At 44.8% G+C, this 22,295-nt stretch overlaps 1 protein-coding gene across 1 annotated transcript; it reads right to left on the reverse strand.

Moving 5' to 3' along the window:
* Positions 1-919: 919 nt before the first annotated feature.
* ATP5PF (ATP synthase peripheral stalk subunit F6) lies at positions 920-11,251 on the reverse strand. Its single transcript, XM_082246914.1, has 4 exons — positions 11,111-11,251; positions 6,272-6,460; positions 2,478-2,602; positions 920-1,030 (listed from the first exon to the last, which is right to left on the reverse strand). The coding sequence occupies exons 2-4, from the start codon at positions 6,439-6,441 to the stop codon at positions 1,002-1,004; spliced, it is 324 nt and encodes a 107-aa protein (XP_082103040.1). The 5' UTR covers positions 6,442-6,460; positions 11,111-11,251; the 3' UTR covers positions 920-1,001.
* Between the last annotated feature and the right edge of the window lie 11,044 nt (positions 11,252-22,295).

Genomic DNA, 22,295 nt, shown 5'->3' on the forward strand with positions numbered 1-22,295 from the left:
ATCACTCTTTCAGTGCCTGTCAAATGCCTCGGAAAAGCAATCCACTGTAGATCACTTTTCAGAGGGGTGACAAGGGCAGGTGTGCATCTAAACTTAGCCTAACAGTAAAATTATTAATTTTAAATCATTGGGCAACCTTTTAAAATCTTTTGCCAGACCCACAAATGTCTACAACTTTACTTCTGAGGTACAAGTACAGCCAAAGCTCTTGTGGTTGTACTTCTCCTGTGAATCCCAGGAGTAGAGTTTGTTCTGCACTCCCGTGACCCGTTTTCAGCAGACAGCGGGCTGAAGCCTGATGTCGGATAACGTCACACAGCCGGTCCAGCCTTGAGAAATCGCAACCATATGGTCGGGATCCACCCAGGAGCATGGACCAGCACCTGCTTCAGCCTCTCAGTTTGATCACTTGGTTGTCAGTCTTAGAGCCGGCAGGGGACCAATGCTGCATCCATCTAGGTAAGTAGAATTTAAAAAAAAAAAAAAAAAACCCACACTTCTCTTTAGGCACTGCAATGAGTTTCTGAAAATGATAAAATAGAAAACGCACAATTCAATAGGTGACAAATCAAAATCAACTATGCAGATAAGGGTGTCAGACATACAGGCATTCCTTATTTACATACTTGGCCTTTGCAAAGAGACCTCTGCTTCCACAGAGAGCAAGGTCCCTTCTCTACCCACTGAGTAATGCAGGGAGCCTGCTCACCCCACTGAAATCACACATGGTTATGCCCAAGAAATGTCTGCTGCTAGGGAGAAACTATGGAAGACGTAGTAGCTGCAATCAATTACAGGTGTCAAATTTTCTGTTTATTTTTATTTTTTTTTAATAAGTGCTCCCCAAGTCAAAAATGCATTTTGAGTACACACTATAAACTAACATCTGTCAGAGTAAACAGATAAACAGACACACTCGGAAAGTCATCACCAAAATGGTTTATTAATTTACTAGGAACACATCAGACAGGTGACATCTGCATTCAGGGATAAAGGAAAATTTACTTCGGAACCTCCTCAAGTTTTGGTTCTAAATGAAACAAAAAAAAAAAAAAAAAGGGAAATTAAATTAAGCTTACATCAAGTAGATAAAATCTGGCCAAACGTTCTATACGCATTGTCTTGAAAAAGTATCCATACCCCTTGAAATTTTTAAAAACATTTTCATGTCACAACCAAAAACAAATGTATTTTATTGCAATTTTACGTGATAGACCAACACAAAGTGGCACATAATTGTTAAATTAAAAAGGAAAATAAAATTTACATTTTTTTTTTTTTTACAAATAAATATCTGAAAAGTGTGGTGTGCATTTGTATTCAGCCCCCTTTACTCTGATACCTCTAAATAAAATCTAGTGGGTGCCTTCAGAAGTCACCTAATTAATAAAAAAAAAAAAAAAAAGTCCACCTGTGTGTAATTTAATCTTATTACAAATACAGCTGGTTTGTGAAGCCCTCAGAGGTTTGTTAGAGAACCTTAGTGAACAAACAGCATCATGAAGGCCAAGGAACACACCAGACAGGTCAGGGATAAAGTTGTGGAAAAGTATAAAGCAGGGTTAGGTTATAAAAAAATATCCCAAGCTTTTAACATCTCACATAGCACTGTTCAATCCATCATCCGAAAGTGGAAAGAGTATGGCAGAACTGTAAACCTACCAAGACATGGCCGTCCACCTAAACTGGTAGGCAGAGCATTAATGAGAGAAGCAGCCAAGAGGCCCATGTAAACTCTGGAGGAGCTGCAGAGATCCACAGTTCAGGTGGGAGAATCTGTTCACAGGACAACTATTAGTCGTGCACTCCACAAAAGAAGTCCCGTTTGGGAGAAGCCATGTTTGGTGTTGTGACATGAAAATGCTAGTTGCCTAGCTGTCATATGGACCCTCTTGGCTTCATCCTCCAAAGCTACAACCAAACTGCAGACCTTGAATAAGTACTCACATCAGGAAAAGCAAAGAAAAGTCAGAGGTTTCTTTTTTCACGCTGGCTCTGGGTCAGTGGCTCAAAGTATTAAAGCCAGGTGATCAAAATGATAGCCAGGTATCTAGCATTATAAGATGGAATGGTCTGCAATGCCAGGAGCTATCTCAGTTTACAGAACGGGTTTTTATTAAAAGGGACCTGTCACAAGAGTAACATGGCCGCCGTCATTTGTGGCCTCTCTTTATGTACTTTGTGTAATACTTTGGGCCCCAGACCTGAAGATTAAGACTTCCTAAATTTCTGATATGCATACCTATTCCAGAATGACGACTCAGCACAATAACTAGTGGGAGGGCAATTTGTGAAGGTGGTCAGCAATGGTAGCTTGGGCTTCCACTATATTTTAACTTCAGGGCTAATATCTACCAGGGTCAGGAAAGCTGCTTATGAAGGACATTATTCTTGTTGTATGATGCCAATGTTCTACCTCAAACACTCCCAAAGGATCAATAAATCAGTATATAATGGACAGCACAAACATTACTGACCTTCAAACCTGAATTCTGGGAACTTCTCCAAGTCTCCTCCTCCATATAACCTCTGTAGTTTGAGGAGGTCTTCGTTAAGATCCTTCTGATATTCAGGGCCAGCATCAACTGTGCCTCCACTTGCCCTTCAACAAAACATTACAAGTTTGATTAACTCAAAAAGTATATATATATCTTTTACACTTTACAATCTGGATCTCCAGGCAAAGCGACAATAAGGTACAGAAAAGGAGCATATGGTGACCTACAGCGATCTGGGAGAATATTTCTTTCATAGCTCTGTAAAGTGAAATCTGGACAATCTAGATCATTGGACTCTGCTACTATGACTGAATAAACTGGATAGTGGCTGTCCCCACATTAGGGTTCATTTACTAGAAATGGAGAGTGCTAAATCTGGTGCAGCTCTGCAAAGAAACCAATCAGCTTCCAGGTTTTTTGTCAAAGCTTAATTGAACAAGCTGAGGCTAGAAGCTAATTGGCTGCCATGCACCAGATTTTGCACTCTCCAGTTTTAGTAAATCAACCCCAATAATAGGTATTGGTCTAACTCAGGGGTCTTCAAACTGTGGCCCTCCAGTTTAGGAAATACAATTCCCATCATGCCTAGTCATGTCTACGAATGTCAGAGTTTTACAATGTCTCATGGGACGTGTAGTTCCACAGCTGGAGGGCGGTAGTTTGAGGATCCCTGGCCTAAGTTGTCAGTTAGCATCCCCAAACTTTTGTACACATTGCTCTTCATACAAGTGTTTACATGATGAAGTCTGTGTGAGCTTAGATAGGAAAAAAAAAAACACCCAAAAAGAGTTGAACGTGTAACATGTTCCCAATGCTGCAAGCCGCTGCCTGATTCCCTCCCCCATGACAGCAGTGCGAGGAGATAAAAGTTCCCTGTACTAGCTGTCAGTTTTATAATTCAGCTGCCGAGTACCCGAGTACCTGTCATCAGAGTGCCCGAGTACCTGTCTCCAGCCCATCAGATTACCCGAGTACCTGTCTCTAGCCCATCAGAATACCCAAGTACCTCTCTAAAGCTAATCAGAGTACCCGAGTACCTTTCTGAAGCTGATCAGTGTACCTGTCTGCAGCCCATCAGAGTACCTGAGTACCTATCTGCAGTCCAACAGAGTACCTGAGTACCTATCTGCAGTCCATGCCTCCTAGATTATGTGTTGGGGTGTTTGCTTTCCAAAATGGGGTCGTTTTATGGGGGTTTCCATTAGGGCTGGGCGATAAAACGATAACGATATGTATCGCGATAAGACACGTGATCGATATCAATAAAAAAAAATTGTTCGATAAAACGTTCGATATTTTTCCTTAAGCAGTCTCTCTCATAGCGCTGCAAGTCGGCTTCTATTCCTCCTGCTTTTTCCCTTTTTTACAGTTGGAAGTTGCCGCCTACTTGCTCGGAGGCTATGATTGGATAGCGGTTAGGTACTGATTGATTTTCATTGGGACTTTGGAGGCGTTTTTCGATTGGTCCTGGATTCATTTCCGGTTCATCCGATGTACGCTTCCTCTGTCCTTAGCAATGTGCGGTTGGCGCTAGCGGTGGGGGAGGTGATTGGCTGGATCAGACGCCGCTCCTCCCTTTCCGACTCTTGCAGCCATTTAATGGGGTGATCGGCTTCATGAACCACGCCCCCTGACGTCATGCTTTGACAAAACCTGTAGGGGACCGGTGATCGTCCGCCCTGTGTATACCCTGTAGTGTCCTCCTGTTTTACATCGCAGGAGACCGGGCTGCAGCTACCGCACCATCCATTCAGAGATCCCTGCAGGATTTTACCTGGATGTGGAGGTCACATCTTTTCAACTTATCACCTGAGCTTCTTATTGGACTTTCCTCTCCACGGACTCTCCTCCTACTGTTTTTTCAGTACACTCCGATACATTGTGGAAATTCATCTATCTATCTATCTATATATATATATATATTATATCAGTGGATTGCCTGTTTTTGTGTTTTCCATCAAGCGCTGCATACTTCTGTTTTCATTTTTTCTTCTTCGTCGGAAGCAAACAGAGGACGCGAAGCAAGTATGGTTGTGTTGACATTTTATTGTCTTAAGAACTGAGGGGATTATGATCAGAGGAAGGTTAAGTTTAAAATAAAAATGTTTAAATGTAACATTTTTCTCCTGGTCCTTATTTTAAATGGGTAATAAAAAATATCAACAATTATCGATATCAACCGATATGAAACACTGATATCGTGATACAGTTTTCAGCCATATCGCCCAGCCCTAGTTTCCATTGTCCCGGTGTTCCAGGGCCTTCAAAAGTGTAATTGGTTGTAATGAAATTATATGCGTAATTTATGCTCCTAGAACACCTGATGGTGCTCCTTGCATTTTGGGCCTCTGTATGTGGCTATGCTGTGACAAAGTCCCACATACGTGGTATCGCCATAATCAGAGGAGTGGCAGAATGTATTTTGGGGTGTCATTTTTGCTATGTACATGCTATGTGTTAGAAATATCTTATAAAATTGACAACTTTGTGCAAAAAAAAAAAAAAAAAAAAAAAGTTTTCATTTTCTTTCCACATTTTCCAAAAACTTCTGGAAAAAATGACATATTCTAAAAGACTTATGCCTCATAGAATATACGTTGGGGTGTTTGCTTTCCAAAATGGGGTCATTTTGTGGGGGTTTCCATTGTCCTGGGGTTCCAGGGCCTTCAAAAGCGCGATTGGTTGTAATGAAATTATGTGTAATTTATGCTCCTAGAACACCTGACGGTGCTCCTTGCATGTTGGGCCTCTGTATGTGGCCAGGCTGTGTAAAAGTCTCACATATGTGGTATTGCCATACTCAGGAGGAGTAGCAGAATGTATTTTGGGGTGTAATTGCAAGTATGCATATACTGTGTGTGAGAAATAGCTTGTTATTATGACAATTTTATGAAAAAAAAAAAATATTATTCATTTTCCCAAGAATTGTGGGAAAAAATTACAACTTCAAAAAACTCACCATGCCGCTTACTAAATACCCTGGAATGTCTACTTTCCAAAAAGGGGTCTTTTGGGGGGTATTTGTACTGTCCTGACATTTCGGGGCCTCAAGAAATGAGATAGGCCGTCGGTACATCAGGTGTGATCAAATTTCAATGATTGGCACCATAGCTTGTAGACTCTATAACTTTCACACAGACTAAATAATAACCACTAATTTGGGTTTTTTTTACCAAAGATATGTAGAAGTATAAATTTTGGCCCAAATTTATGAAAGAAATTACTTATAAAATTTTGCAAATAATAGAAACTAAAACAAAATGTGTTTTTTTTCCAAACTTTTCGCTCTTTTTCCACTTATATAGCAAAAAATAAAAAACCCAGTGGTGATTAAATACCACCAAAAGAAAGCTCTATTTGTGTGAAAAAAATGATAAAAAATTTGATTGGGTACAGCGTTGTATGACTGAGTAATTATCATTCAAATTGTGAGAGCGCCAAAAAGATGAAAATTGGTCTGGGCAGGAAGGGGGTGTAACTGCTCTGTATGGAAGTGGTTAATTTTCATCCCCACTCCTGAGATCCTCACAGCACAACCTTTGCAGAAAGATGTCTCCTCTGTGTCCAGCTACTAGGAGTGGCAAGCACATATTCACAGTAGTAGCTGGAGAGACTGCAGGTATTTTTCCGAAATGGCTGCCGCTAAGGGAGATTGGGGGGGGGGGGGGGAAGTACATGACGACCACTATTAGTAATTATAGTAATGGGTGCCACTTCATAAGAATGAATTGCCGGATAAAATCTATTAAATAAAACCCTGGGACAGTACTTACTGGCTCTTTACCCTATAATCCCTGATCTTATCCACAAAGAGTTTCTGAATGGGGTCGAGCTCCTTAGCCTTGTTGAAAGCTATGGCTGTCAGCCCGATATTTCTTCTTAGATGAACAGAGACTGAAGAGCGGAAGATGGAGGATAGGCGGTAGAGATGTTGAAGAACCATGATTTCACGAATGATTTACCTAGAAACAGAAGAGCTGTAAGAAGAGAAGCACATGCTACACACTATAAGCTCTGCTAACTAAGCGACCTCAAAGATGTTCATGTAACATATATACACATTATACATATATAAAAATACACACACACACACACACACACACACACACACAGTTTCACAAAAGTGAGTACACCTCTGACTTTGCCAAGACCCTGAAACTGAGCTGCAGCACGGTGGCTATCTTCTTATAGCCTAGGCCAGGGATGGGGAACCTTGGCACCCCAGATGTTTTGGAACCACATTTCCCATGATGCTCAATTACACTGCAGAGTGCATGCACATCATGGGAAATGTAGTTCCAAAACATCTGGGGTGCCAAGGTTCCCCATCACTGGCCTAGGCCATCTTTATGTAGAGCAACAATTCTTTTTTTCAGATCCTCAAAGAGTTCTTTGCCATGATGAACTTCCAGTGACCAGTATGAGAGAGTAAGAGCGAGAACACCCAAAAAAAAAAAAACACATCAGTCCATCCAGTTGAACCTATGATGAGTGTGGGTCAACAGTACATTGTATACCCCTGTATGTTGTGGTCGTTAAGGTGCCCATCTAATCATCTTTTTTTTTAAACCATGCTACCTGCTAATAGCACTGCTTGTGGAAGAGAATTCCACATCCTTACCACTCCAACGGTATAGAACACTTTATGCAATTTAAGGTTAAACCGCTACTCTTAAATTTACTGAATGGTCGCGAGTCCTTTTATTTTCCCTTTTGCTGAATAGCTTGTTCCCTATGCTAAAGTTGCCAGTACAGTATTTGTACATTGAGATCATATCCCCTCTCAAGTGTCTTCTCCAGAGAAGATAAGTTCAATGCTTGTAGTCTTTCCTCATAGCTGAGATTCTCCAGTACCTTTATTAGCTTTGTTTCCCTTCTCTGGACTTTCTCCAGTTACAGCACATCCTTCCTGAGGACCGGTGCCCAGAACTGGACGGCATACTCAAGATGCAGCTGGACCAGAGTCTTGTAGAGTGGGAGAATTATCATTTTAGCTCTGGAGTGAATCCCCTTTTTAATATATGCCAGTATTCTGTTGGCTTTGCTTGCAGCAGCTTGACATCGCATGCCATTGCTGAGCTTGTCATCTACTAGGACCCCCAGGTCCTTTTCCATCTTAGATTCCACCAAAAGATTCTCCATCTAGTGAGTAACTTGCGTTCGGATTCTGGCACCCAAATGCATTACCTTACATTTTTCAACAGTAAACCTCATTTGCCATGTAGATGCCCACCCCTTTATTTTGTTCAGGTCTTGTAAGGTTTCCACATCCTGTGTAGGAGTTATTGCCCTGCTTAATTTATATCGTCCGCAAATACGGAGACTGGGTTATCCCATCCTCTAGGTTGTTTATGAAAAAATTAAATAGGATTGGTCCCAGGACAGTTACTTGGGGGACCCCACTTTCCATACCAGACCATTCTGAGTACTCCCCATTTATCACCACCTACATACCTTAGGTTTGTACAGTAAACGTTTGTGGGGAACTGCATCAAATGCCTTTACAAAACCCAGATACACCAGATCCACAGGCCTTCCTTTATCTAGATCAGTGTTTCTCAACTCCATTCCTCAGGTCACACTAACAGGCCAGATTTTAAGTATTATCTTGGGGAGATGCAGACTAGAATACTGCAATCACTGAGCAGCAAATAATATCACCTGTGATGTATTTCAGTTTTCTTTCAAACCTGGCCTGTTAGTGTGCCCTGAGGACCGGAGTAGAGAAACACTGATCTAGATGGCAGCTCACTTCTTCATAGAAGGTTAATAGATTGGTCTGGCAAGAACAACTCATGAATCCATGCAGATTGCTACTAATGATACCGTTTTCATTATTAAAGTCTTGTATACAGTCCCTTCAATATCCTACAGACTACTGACGTTAGGCTAACTGGCCTGTAGTTCCCAGGGATATATCTCGGCCTTTTTTTTTAAATATTGGTACAATGTTGGCTTTTTTACAATCAGCTGGTACCATTCCCGTCATTAGACTATCAATAAAAATTAGGAACAATGGTCTGGCTATCTTTAAGGACCTTCAGACAAGAAAGAATGACCGCACTTCTGATGGATTTTCAAGGAAAGGAGTATCTTTATTCCACATCAACCAAATGGCAGGTACAGGTACACACTGTGATTGCAGGACAATTAGGTGGACGCGTTTCACGACTGGATATGTCGCTTATTCATCACCATTTTCCTTAAGTATTACTTTAAAGGATAAGTTAACTTTTTAGAAAAAATAAAAATAATAAATGCAGGTAAAAAAAAAATTGTGCATTTATATTTATTTTCGAGCCTGTAAAGCATTGCACCAGCGATCAGCAGATCTCTGGTGCCATGCAGGTCTCCAGCAGATCTGCCAGTGTATCTGTGTGCCCGCGCACCCTGTACGGGTAAGCAGATAAACTGACAGGAAGAGAGAATGAAGTCCACAGCGGTGTGATAGTTCACTGAAAACTACAAGCCAACGGCCACAAAGGACCTTGTATTTTCCCCATTTTCAGAACTCTGAATAAGCTTTGCGGACCTGCTCAGTCAAATTTTCTTTAAATTGTGACAGCTGGGGGGGTTGGGGGGGGTAAGAGGGAGGAAGAAGATCCCTGCTACCTCTCATATCAAGGAGGTGGGGGGGGGGGGGGCGGTCCATTTGTAACCTGTTACACCCTGAATATGGGTTTAACATGTAATGAAAGGTGAGCTTATCTTTTAACTTATTAGTTGCAGTATTGCCAGACTTCTTGTGTCTTGCTGCCGATTATAGCCCAACACCAAGTACAGTAAAACCTTGGTTTGAGAGTAACTTAGTTTAAGAGCGCTTTGCAAGACAAGCAAATTTTTAAAATAAATTTTGACTTGATATACAAGCGATGTCTTGATATAAAAGTAGCTTCATGTCACAACTGGGTATAAAAGAGAAGAGAGGCGCCTCGAAGTGTAGCAATATTGTTACATTTAATGAAGGTTCAATATTTAGCAGCTCACATGGTTGATGATTAAAACAGGCACATCTAAGTATGCAGGCATCCGGGGTAAAGCTGTCCACATAGACCATCCTCCGCACTGCCATCTTCATCACACCCTTCCACGCTGCGCTCCACGAGCGATTCAAAGTCTCACTTTCAGATCACTCTACTGTAGGGTAGTCTTCCCAATCACAATTGCAGACTGACAGTGGTGAGAGCCGGTGGTTCAGAAGATGGTCTATGTGGACACCTTTACCCCGGATGCCCGCATACTTAGATGTGCCTCTTTAATCATCAACCATGTGAGTTGCTAAATGTTGTACCTTCATTAAATGTCCCCATACTGCTATACTTAGAGGTGCCTCTCTTCTCTTTTATACTCTGTAGCTCCTGCTGGATTTTGCTTCTAATCCCCTTGTGGAGGCGCCATTTGTGGATGGACATTTTATGGTTACACAACCAATCACATTGCTATAATCTTTGTGTATAGACTATAAACTGAAAGACTTAGGAATAAATGGTTGTGGAACGAATGATCTGAGTTTCCATTATTTCTTATGGGAAAATTTGCTTTGATATAAGAGTGCTTTGGATTACAAGCATATTTCCAGAACGAATTATGCTCGCAATCCAAGGTTTTACTGTACAAAGAAAAATAGGAAGAAAAACCTCCCAAGTATTACAGTATATATGGATTCTATTGTAAGAAAATAAATCTCTCATCATGCTGGCTTCAGTTTACAGCTGTAAGATCTGTTCTCCCGTTGTACTTCTAAACCTGCTTGGATGTAGGCGCTACAGGTCCACTATGGTCACACCTCTGCCCCATCTCCTTCTGCATCAGGGCACATTGCTTCCCTCTCCTCCCCTGCCAATCTCAAAGAGGATGCGTGTGGGGTCGGGGCAGCATCTGCAAAGGGGGCACGAAAAAGGCAGCATTCATGGGGGGGGGGGGGGGGGTGCAGAGAATCAATGGTTAGAGGGAACACATGGGACAGCATCCATAGAAGGGGCACCATCAGGGTGGAATACAAAGAGAAGAAACATAAGGGACAGCATCCACAGACGGGGGCACAAGAAAGGTGGCATACAAAAAATTGGGTATGGGCAAGATGTCATTCACAGAGGGGACATGAGTGGGGTAGAATGCAGACAGGGGCAACATTCAAAGCGCAGGAACATAAAGGGCAATATCCAGAGGGGGCACGGGGGGGGGGGGGGGGAGGGCATGGTCATGCACAGAGGGGCACAAAGAGGGTCACACACAGCAGAAGGGGGGCGGTGGTTGTCATGCACAGAAGAGGCACAAGGTGGGGGGGGGGGGGTCATACACAAGGTGGTGGTGTGAAATTTCCAGGAAATAAGTCCACGGGGGAGGGGGGGTCATGCACTGAATAGTACATTGCAAACACTATATAATAAAGGAGATATAAGGCCAGCAGCGTGTCTCCCCCCCCCCCCCCCCCCCATATGCCCTCCCTACACAGAGGTAAGAGCAGCTCCATGTTGTAGAAATAAGTGACAGCAGCCAGGCAGACCAGTGACTGATGACACACAGATTAAATCCCTATTTAGGCCTTCCATTGTACACCCGCAACACTACAGAGAAGTGTGAACGCTACATTCCTATATTCCGCCGCTCACCTCTCCCGGGACGCAGAGGATCGGTCACCTTGCTGTCCTATCACCTCCTGCAGCACGCTGATGACGTCAGACGCAAGGCACGCTAAGCAGAGCGCCGCCCATATGACCGGGGAGTGTCAGCTGCGCGACGTCTGAGTCATGTGACCGGTAGGCACGTCTGTGGAGTGTAGAGACAAATCCCTGAACTTCCATATTAAACCAATAGCAATCGAACAACCAAAGACAGAAGTATGACCACTGCACAGCGCTCCTTATAGTGACAACAGTGTCCATGTATAGAGCAGTTCCAGTAGGGAATAACAGAGGTCAGAATAAGATCCAAATACTCCCACAGCTTCTGTGACAGATCAGGGAAGAATCCACTCACATGCATACCTCACAACTTCTGAACTTGGGAATGAGGGACATTTCAGGGAGATAGTGACCTGCTGCAGCAAAGGGTGTGTGTGTGGTCAAACATGATATTGGGAGGGGGAGGGTACATGAAAGGCAGGAAGGAATCAGGTCACAATGGCATATGGAAGGCAGCAAGGATCACTATGGTACATGGAAGGTAGGAAGGATCACTGATACATGGAAGGATCACTATGGTACATTGAAGGCAGGAAGGATCACTATGGAACATGGAAAGAAGGAACGATTACTATGGTACATGGAAGGATCACTATGGTACATGGAAGGTAGGGAGGATCACTATGGCATATGGAAGGCAGGAAGGGTCACTATGGCACATGGAAGGCAGGAAGGAACACTGGCACATGGAAGGATCACTATGGCATATAGAAAGCAGGAAGGGCCATTATGGCACATGGAAGGCAGCAAGGATCACTATGGCACATGAAAGGCAGGAAGGATCACTGACACATGGAAGGCAGGAAGGATCACTGACACATGGAAGGCAGGAAGGATCACTATGGTATATGAAAGGCAGGAAGGACCACTATGGCACCTGGAAGGAAGGAAGAATAACTATGGCATATGGAAGGCAGGAAGGATCACTATGGCACATGGAAGGAAGGATCATTATGGCATATGGAAGGCAGGAAGGATCACTATGGCATATGGAAAGCGGGAAGGGTCATTATGGCACATGGAAAGCAGGAATCAAGGATCACTATGGCACAAGGAAGCCAGGAAGGATCACTTCCAACCCACACAACCCCTTCACAGGCACAGATTGGCTGCACGCCGGGGGTTGTGGGCGGGCACAGGGTGACATGGGGAGGAGGAGGAGCACACCTAGCCTACCTCCTCCCCCATTCTGCAGGCTGTACAGCAGGTGAGTGGGTGGGCTGTTCTGGCTGGGCACTGAGCGAGTATCAGCCTTGAAAGCTGCCAGGTAGGCTAGTGAATTCAAGTAAACACACAAATGTCCAGACGCATAAACCACTGTCCAACTGGGAGAATATAGTCTGCTATAAAGTCGCTGCTATCCCAGACTCATAACCAGTGAGATCAGAAGAAAGAACCAAAAAATGGGGAAAAAGCGCTGTACCAAAGCAGAGTTATGACACCAATCCTTCGCAATGATCGTTTTTTATGTTTGCATGCACACATTGGTGGAGTCCCTTTCCATGAATCCAAGGATCCTGGATTAAATGACCGGGTGATTATACGAGCGTGTGAGACTGCTGCTAACCCCAGCAGTCACCTGGATCTGGTAATGCCTCGTACACACGCATCGATAGTTGGCCGTGAATTTTCGGCCAACGTCCGATCGGCACATTTTCGGCTTGTTAGTATGATGCTTTCGACAACCGACGAACAAAATCTGGTGTGCAGGCTATAAAATTCTTGTTGGCCGTCAACACAACGGCCGATTTTCCGTCAGTCAGTACAGATTTCGGCAGACAAAATCTGATGAGCAAGACTGGGCATGCTCAGAGAAGAAAAAACACACGGAAAGTAAACCAGCACATGACATCACTTCTGAAGTAGATTTTTGTTGGCCGAGAAAATTTGTGTGCAGTCTAGGCACATTCCAACCAACACAACACAACTCTGGACAAAAGTGGGCCGATAATCGTTGCGTGTGTACGAGGCATAAGAGTCAATGTGTGTCTCCCTCCTGGTGGTGGATCCATCTTCCCATCTTTACATTATATGTTCTACTTCACTGGAGGATCTTGGACTATTATCTGTCCGCTGCGGTTTTGTTTGATTTATTTGCGTACCATCTGTTACCAACAGGATTTTTGGCTAGCAGCTCAGGACTGTTCATTCATACTGTTTAACACATTGTGTCTATATTCCGTTTTAGAGGAACTAATATCTGAAAAGGGATCTTTTTTCATACATTATTACTTAGCGCAATTTTTTGATTGTTTTTATTATTGTCAAATCAATACTCACAAAAAAGCTTTCAAACATTGTATCATATAAAAACATGATCCGGTGTGGCGTCAAGTGACATGACCAGTACACCACTGTGTTGGAAAGCTGACAGGTTTCAGGGGATGTACCCCCTTTTTCCGAGCCACACTGAATCCTGTTATATGGTATAACGTTTAAATCTTGAACTTGGTACATCTGTGGTGTTTGGCAATTGGCTGTATTGGTTTGGCTCTTTGTTTATTGTTAATAAATCTCGTGGTAACGCACTAGAAGTTTGAGCCCTCCTGTGTGTTTTTTACAGTTTTCTAGGTTCACAAGTCTGGAATACCTGCATAACTGCACGTGTTCCCAAGCCACAGGCAAAATGCGCAGTCTTTAGCAGACATGTGGGGGGGCCATAAATTCTTAAAGGCCCCTTTATGCATCAGAAAACATGGCACGTTTTCGAGTGTGAAAACACGCATGGTGGTGCAGCACCACACAGTTCCATGTGGCTGCTTTATTTAAAAAGGGTCAGGGACTTTTTTTTCCCTGCATTTCCCACTGGTACAGCAACCCATTCAAATAAATAGGCTGCTGTACCCACGCAAATGCATGCCATACAAGCCACACGTTTGGACCTAGCCTAAGGGATCCTCCACTACCCAGCTAAATTCTTCTATTGCAGCTGAATGAGGCTGTACACATGCCAATATTGTAAAATGGAAAGAGTGGTGGAGTTTTAATGACATTTTTTACATCCTGGGAGGTATCATTCCAAATTTACTCAAAACACCATTCCAGAAAACAAGTAAGGGGGCCTTAAATATAGCCCGGGGATAAATACATGAAAACGTAGAATTAACCACTTGCTGATGGGCCTGTTTCTGACGTTTGTAGTTTACAAGTTAAAAATGGATTTTTGTAAAATCTTACCGTAAAATCCTTTTCTCTTAGCTCATCGACAGACGTAGTCCTCGGTGATACACCACCTTCGGGTTATGTTACCTCCGCAGGAGCAGGACTAGACAGGAAATTAAAAAGCTCTGGCCACACCCTAGGGGCAGTCCCAGAGGGTATATCCTCTCTCTCTCTGCCTCAGCAAATCAGTTATGTGAAAAAGCAGTGCTTAGAGAATTTAACCCAACCCAACTCCAAAACAGAGGGGCGGGGACTATGTCTGTCGATGAGCTAAGAGAAAAGGATTTTACGGTAAGATTTTACAAAAATCCATTTTTCTCTAGCGCTCATCGACAGACGTAGTCCTCGGTGATACACCACCTTCGGGACGTCCCAGAGCAGTATCACAACTGAGGGGTGGGAAAATGGAAATCAAATCCCAATCTAGAAGGCCCAACCGGTGCCAACTAGAAGTTTACAATGCTCATCTTTAATGATGAGACTCAACAAAAAAATTTTCAAACAGAAAAAAACCCTCGAGGTAGACCACCGGTCTCCTCAAATTGCGGCCTGCAAAACCTTGCGGCCAAATGAGGCATCCGCCGATGCCGTCACATCAATTTTATAGAATTTTGTAAAGGTATGTACCGACGACCAGGTGGCCGCCTTACATACCTGGACCACTGACGCCTGATGGCGAAAGGCCCAGGAAGTACTGAGCGCTCGAGTGGAGTGCGCCCTAACAGGGAACGGAGGACTCTGACCCTTAATAGAATAAGCCTGTACCACCGTTTGTCTAATCCATTTGGCAATGGTTGCGGCAGATGCAGGCAAACCCTTTCTGGGGCCATCCGTGATCACAAAAAGTGAATCCGTCTTACGGAATGATTCCGTAGCTTTCAGGTATACCCTGATTGCCCGAACCACATCTAAGGAATGCAACGCATGTTCCCGATGATGCTTGGGCTGAGGACACAAGGAAGGTAGTACAATATCTTCATTCAGATGAAAATCTGAAACCACCTTAGGAAGAAAAGATGGCTTAGGATGAAGTACTACCTTATCCCTATGAATCACTAGGTATGGGGACTGGCATGATAATGCAGCCAGTTCTGACACCCTGCGAGCAGAAGTAATAGCCACCAAGAAGGCCACCTTCTGGGATAAAGTAAGCAAGGGAATCTCCCTGATGTTTTCAAAAGGAGGTTTCTGTAGAACCGACAAAACCAAATTAAGATCCCAGGGCGGTAAGGGCGCGCGGACTGGAGGAGCCAGGTGCCGCACCCCCTGGATGAAATTCCGCACCAAGGATTTGGTAGCTAACGGCTTCTGAAAGAAGATTGCTAATGCTGAAACTTGACCCTTGATGGTGCTCAAGGCTAGCTTCTGCTCAACCCCTTGTTGCAAAAAGGCCAATATTCGAGACACCGAATAGGTACGTGGAGGAAATCCTAAAGATTCGCACCACGCAATATAAGTCTTCCATGTGTGATAATAGACTTTGCTGGAAGTCGCTTTCCTTGCTTTAATAAGGGTAGGAATGACTGAAGTAGACAAACCTCTGTCCTTCAGTACTTGGGTCTCAATGGCCAGGCCATTAAAACCAGCGACTGTAAAGCACGAAGGTAACTTGGTCCTTGAGACCACAGACACTCCCTGAGACGAAGTTCCCACGGAACGTCTGCGACTAGCATGTCCAAGTCGGCCAGGCCGGCTTGAGGAGGCCAGCCTAGAATTTCTAGGACCACTGGCGCTGATTGGATCTGAACCAGGCGTCCCTAGAGCTATCTGGCCCCGACCATCCGAGAAAGTCTGGTCGTTTTCTGTTTCCACACATTTATCAGATACCTGATAGTTATCAGGAAGGGTGATCTTTTCTGGTTGAACCTCAGGGACCGAAGTCACCCGACTAGAGGCTACTTGGCCTATCTGGTCAACCAGATCCGATTCCTGTGAGGTATCGGGACTAATCTAGGAAAGGGTAAAGGAAAAGATCTATTCAGGGAACGGTAACTACCGCTTCCTGTGGTGCTTAAATGTTGGAAGGGAAGAATCGCACCGGTAGTAGTGGTTGATGCTCGATCTGATGTCCTGAATACCGGTGAAAACGTCCCCCCACCCTGAAACCAGGTGGGGGCGCACCTTCAGGCTGTGTACTCCTTTGCTTCGGGTTTGGCTGGGTTGGTCCTCTGCTTGTCCGACCAGCCCTTCTTGAATCCTCCTGGAGGAGTCTTGCCTTTCCCGCTAGTACCAGCCGGGCGCCCTTTATGGGCGGTAAAGAAAGGTCCTCGCTTGTTGCGAGGTCCCTTAGCTTTTGCAGCCTGTGGCAAGAAAGTGCTCTTGCCCCCAGTGGCATCCTTAATGATTTCATCTAGGTTGGCCCCAAATAGACGATTCCCCTGAAAAGGGAGATTGGTCAAGGTCTCTTTGGAACCTAGGTCAGCTGACCAGCATTTTAACCACAGCACACGTCTGAGGATCACTGCTAACTTAGATGCATGCCCTAATAAGGGAGTTGTGTCCAAGGCTGCGTCACAGATAAACCGTAGCCCTTGTATGATCTGTTCCATCAAATCAGATGTCTCCTGGGGAATATCTTTTCCCCTAAGATCTTGGCGTACCATTTTCGCCCATTCCGTAAGTGTCTGGGAAACTAGACCAATAACAATTACTGGTCTAAATGCTGACCCTATCAGAGAAAAGATAGTGCGGGACTCTGCTTCTATCTTTCGATCCACCGGATCCTTAAAGGACGAAGTGTCCTCCACTGGAATAACCGTGGCTTTATTCAGCCTGGAAATAGGCGGATCCACGACTGGTGGTACCGTCCATTTCTTAATGATGGATTCCTCAAACGGATAGCGTCTAGCAATACGCTTGGAAATAGTAAAGGTACGTTTAGAATGCTCCCATTCTCCTTTAATCTGATTACCAAAACATTTAGGTACCGGAAAAGCCTTCGCCATCTTGATGGGCTTATTAGTACCGAAAGGCCTCTCTGTTTCAGTTGCCTCTGCCGGTAAAGCCTCAAGTTTTAAGGTTTCTTGCACTGCCACAACTAGTGCGTCCACCAATGCTTCTTCCTGAATTATAGCAGGAGAAGAAGCGTCCTCCTCACTGTCTGAGGGGGCTTTACCTGGGATAACAGCCCTTGCAGAGGAACCTGCAACTGCCGTGACCATCTCTGAATCTGAGTCAGAGGTGTCAGATGGTATAGGGGTAGGCGGGGGTCGCTTCCTTGACCCCCGTCCCTGACAGGCCGCCTCCACCCGAGCCACCATAGACTCCAAAATTGCTGTAAATGACTCTATACTCTGTGCACCGGCGGGTCCCGAGGCCCCCTCGAGGGAAACAGGTGGGGGAATATGTGTGGCAGGGTCCATGATAACTCCAGTTACTTCCTGGATAATATAATTCAAAAGAAAAAAACTTTTTTTTTTTTTTGACCCCCAGCGCCACAAAAAGCCCCATAGTGTTACCTGCTAGGGATCCCTATCGATCGAGAGAGAGAGAGATAGACCCCCAGGCTCACCACTTGATGCTCAGAGTTAAACTGCAACAGCTTACAGCGCTGTCTTGACAAACAGGAAGTCTTTTGGCTGGCTGCCCAGGAAGAAGGGAGGCGGCTCCGCCCCTCTGCACGCCTTCCGGCGCCTCCCCCAAGCTCCACGAGGTGTAGGATCACCTCAAACATGGCCGCCCCCATGCTGGAGACACGAGGCTACGCCAAAATGGCGGCTCGTGCGATCCAGCAAAAAAAAAAAAAAATGGGGGCGGCCTGTGCTGACTAGCGGTGTGCTGCAGGGCACACAACACTCTCTCTGCATGGGGATATGGCGTGGTTGGCGGTACCGGCCCTGGCGGACCGCATGGCCGTTCGGGAGGCCTGCTAATAGCTGGAGATCTGATTTGGAAGGCAGTCTACATGTCCGTGGCTTCTGACTGGTAGGTAGCTTATACTTAACCCATAAGATTTCCCAGAATGCCACAGATTACATCTTTAAAACATGTATACAATAGATTGTTAGCTCCCAAACCAAGCCTCCTGGCTTTTTGCACACATAAAATCACACTCAAAGTAGGAGGATTTGTGACATGTTATAGGATAGAAAGAACTCTTTCTTACCATACAGAGAGGGGCCCGCGTTCACCACAAAACCCGTCAGGGAAAAAGGGGGAACATACTACTCACCATACCGGAACCAGGCGGGCACCAACTCCTGACAGTACCCCTCTCCACCGGGGCGGGAGGGCTGTCGACCGATACGGACGCCGTGACTCATGGTCTTTGGCGTTTCAGCGAGACGTTTAACTCGCGGGTTCAGTCCTTTTAATGGGACTTTGTCGCGGCCGACCCAGCGCGGAGCTATGGCCTGCACGCGCTCGTAGGCTGAACTGGGGTGACCACCGGATCTCAACATCCAGCCCGTCGCCCAGTTCAGCTTTCTTGCTTGAAGATCTCACAGGAACACTGGAGAAAAAAAGCTGTCTAAAAATCCTTTTAGAAAAAAATTCTTGCCAGGACCTAAGATCCCAGCAAGGTATCTAGGTCCTTACTCCTAACTAGACAGAAAATAACTGATTTGCTGAGGCAGAGAGAGAGAGGATATACCCTCTGGGACTGCCCCTAGGGTGTGGCCAGAGCTTTTTAATTTCCTGTCTAGTCCTGCTTCTGCGGAGGTAACATAACCCGAAGGTGGTGTATCACCGAGGACTACGTCTGTCGATGAGCGCTAGAGAAAAACTGTTTTTTTGTATAATACGAAGGGTGATGTTATGCTGACCAAAGAGATACCTAACATGTCATGCTTTAAAATTGTGCGCACTCGTGAAATGGCGCCAAACTATGGTACTTAAAAATCTCCATAGGCATTGTTTTAAAAATGTATACAGATTTCCAGTTTACAGCTACAGAGGAGGTCTAGTGCTAGAATTATTGCCCTCGCTCAGACGTTCACAGTGATACCTCACATGTGTAGTGCAAACACCTTTTACATATGTGGGTGTGACCTATATATGCATTTACTATTGCGCGCGAGCACACGGGAATAACAAAAAAATATACAGTATATATTTTTTTTCTATTATATTTTTGTCATTTTACACTGTCCCTTTAAAAAATGTTTTTTGATCACTTTTATTGCCATCGGAAGGAATGTAAACATTCCTTGTAATAACAATACAGCATGACAGGTCCTCTTTATAGAAAGACCTAGGGAGACCTCAAATCTCTGCTCTACCCTTAAAAGCAAAAGATCCAAAAAAAAAAAAAAAAATATATATATATATATATATATATATATATGTATATATATTTTTTTTTTTGCTTTAGGAAAATACAAAAAACAAACTATGTTTTCATGGCTCAAGAACTAAAAGTGTCGTCGACGTTGCCTTGGTCCTCCAAGGGCATAGAAATGAGCAGTGGCCATCAGTCATCTCTATGCAAAAACACAGCCGACGCCGGATGGTTCCCAGTCTCAGTGATCGGTAACGTTAGCCCAGGAAGTGGTGGGAGGGGGGCACCTCTCCTGAAATTCCTGCCACTTACAAAAGTGATCCTGTGGGCAATCTGCTGCTAAGATCACTTTTATCAGAAAGCCAGCCGCCTAAGGGAAAAATAAAAAAACATCTTGCTGCAGCCATAACCCCGGAATTTAATGTCAAACTAATAATGTATATTTACAGTTAGGCGGTCGGCAGCAAAAAGACTTTACCAAACACAGCAGGACATATATTGTCCCTAAAACTTCACACATATACAAAAGAGATAATAAAAACATCACTTTGTACATGGAGATGGTTTGGGGGTAGAGATGATACGCGTTTCACGGAAATCACTGCGTCCTTAGGACCGTACTCACCTTAAAGTTATATTAAAGTCAAAACAAAGATAACTGGTTTTGCACAGCGCAGCCCCCAATCCTCTTCTTTTCGGGTCCCCTGTCTGTGCTTCTTGCCCCTCCCTCCTGCAGCTTGCAATGGGGGCACCCAAGCCACGGCTTTGCCTGTCCATTTACACACTCTGCTGCTGCTGCTCTGCCCCGCCCCCTCTCTCTCATTGGCTGTGATTGACAGCAGAGGGAGCCAATGGCTCCTGCTGCTTTCTTAGCCAAGGAGGAGGGAGAGTCCCCAAAAATCTGTGGCTCCTGTCAAATCAATACTCACAAAAAAGGATTCAAATGTTGTATCATATAAAGATCGGATTCAGGTAAGTATGAGGGGGGATGCTGAACACTGAAGGGTTTTTTTTTTTTTTACCTTCATGCATTTTACTTTAAAAGCTTCAAGAATGCTTTGTCAATGCTTGGTGTTCACACTACTCTTATACAAGCTGAAGCCCGTGTGAAAGAGTTTAAAGAGCCTGGGGAAGGTTTCCTGCTGTGTCCCCAGGACAGGAAGTGATGTCTTTCCAATGGGAAGTGACAGGGGTCCCAAAACTTGAGACCCCCCTCCCCCCCTATCTATGTACACTTCACAGGGTGGGAATACAGCCGAGATGGGGTTCTGAGGTCACTATTGCAATAGATTAATGTTACATGATGTAAATAATTAGACACACACAATAATTAGTTCATTGATACTTTATATGATATCACCTATTGTATATTATGGGGTGTTATTAGTTGTACCTTTTATACCAGATTTTCATTGGATATCTACATGTGTGATAGAGCAGCAGGTCTTGTCTCAGACATTGTAATGCAGACCCCGGATTTTATAAAGTGTATCAGCCTATCACAGGTGTATGTACCTGAGGGGAACGGGTCCATGAATTTACTGCAAGAAGGCATGGTGTAAGTTGGACCCCCCCCCCCCCCAGTGAAGAACACCCTAGTGATATGTAAGACCCCCCCCCCCCCATGATATGCTGGGCTTGTCCCTCCCCCAAGTGATATATTCGACCCCAAGTGATTTATTAGACACCCCCAGTGATTTGTAGGACCCACCAATGATGAATCCCCCAGAAATATGTAGGACTCCCATTTTATGTTGGACGCCCAGTGATGAACATCCCATGATATGTTGACTTCCCTCCTGCCCCCAAGTAATATGTTGCACCCCCCCAGTGATGAAATCCCTAGTGACATGTTAGACCCCCAGTGATGAATCCCTCTAGTGATATGTAGGACCCCCCCCCCCCCATGATATGTTGGACCCCCAGTGATGAACATCCTGTGATATGTTGGACTCTCTCCTGCCCCCAAGTAATATGTTGCACCCCCCCTCTTCACTGATGAACCCCCTAGTGACATGTAGGACCCCAGTGATGAACATCCCATGATATGTTGACTTCCCTCCTGCCCCCAAGTAATATGTTGCACCCCCCAGTGATGAAATCCCTAGTGACATGTTAGACCCCCAGTGATGAATCCCTCTAGTGATATGTAGGACCCCCCCATGATATGTTGGACCCCCATTGATGAACATCCTGTGATATGTTGGACTCTCTCCTGCCCCCAAGTAATATGTTGCACCCCCCTCCCCCTCTTCACTGATGAACCCCCTAGTGACATGTTTGACCCCCAGTGATGAACATCCTGTGATATGTTGGACCCCCCCGACATGTTGGACCCCCAGTGAAGAACGCCCTAAAGTTATGCAACACTGACACCCCCCTCCCAGTGATATGTTGGGCCCCAAGTGACATATTAGACACCCCCAGTGTTGACCCCCCTATTAATATGTTGCACCCCCCCCAGTGATTTGTAGGGCCCCCCCAATGATAAATCCCCTAGAGATATGTAAGACCCCCCATTAATGTTGCACCCCCCCAGTGATGAACATCCCGTGATATGTTCGGCACCAAGTAACATGTTGCACCTCCGCAATGATAGCTAGAGACATGTTAGACTTCCCTCGGTGATATGATGGAACCCCCACATTCTCCTGCAGAGTTCTTCTCATGTCCCCGTCCAGGTGCTGTGTCTCCTCCGGCCCCCCCGCCCCGGGAAGTGCCCTGACTGCCCTC

Source organism: Pelophylax lessonae (genome assembly GCF_965119305.1).
Source record: "Pelophylax lessonae genome assembly, chromosome: 2".
NCBI lineage: Eukaryota > Metazoa > Chordata > Amphibia > Anura > Ranidae > Pelophylax > Pelophylax lessonae.

Excerpts from the sequence above, each read along its gene's own strand:
- ATP5PF (XM_082246914.1), bottom strand. The coding sequence starts at position 6,441 with ATGGTTCTTCAACATCTCTACCGCCTATCCTCCATCTTCCGCTCTTCA. Across the intron at positions 2,603-6,271 it reads GATTATAGGGTAAAGAGCCA|GGCAAGTGGAGGCACAGTTG; the intron begins GTAAGTACTGTC and ends GTTTTGTTGAAG. Across the intron at positions 1,031-2,477 it reads CCCAGAATTCAGGTTTGAAG|AACCAAAACTTGAGGAGGTT; the intron begins GTCAGTAATGTT and ends TGTTTCATTTAG.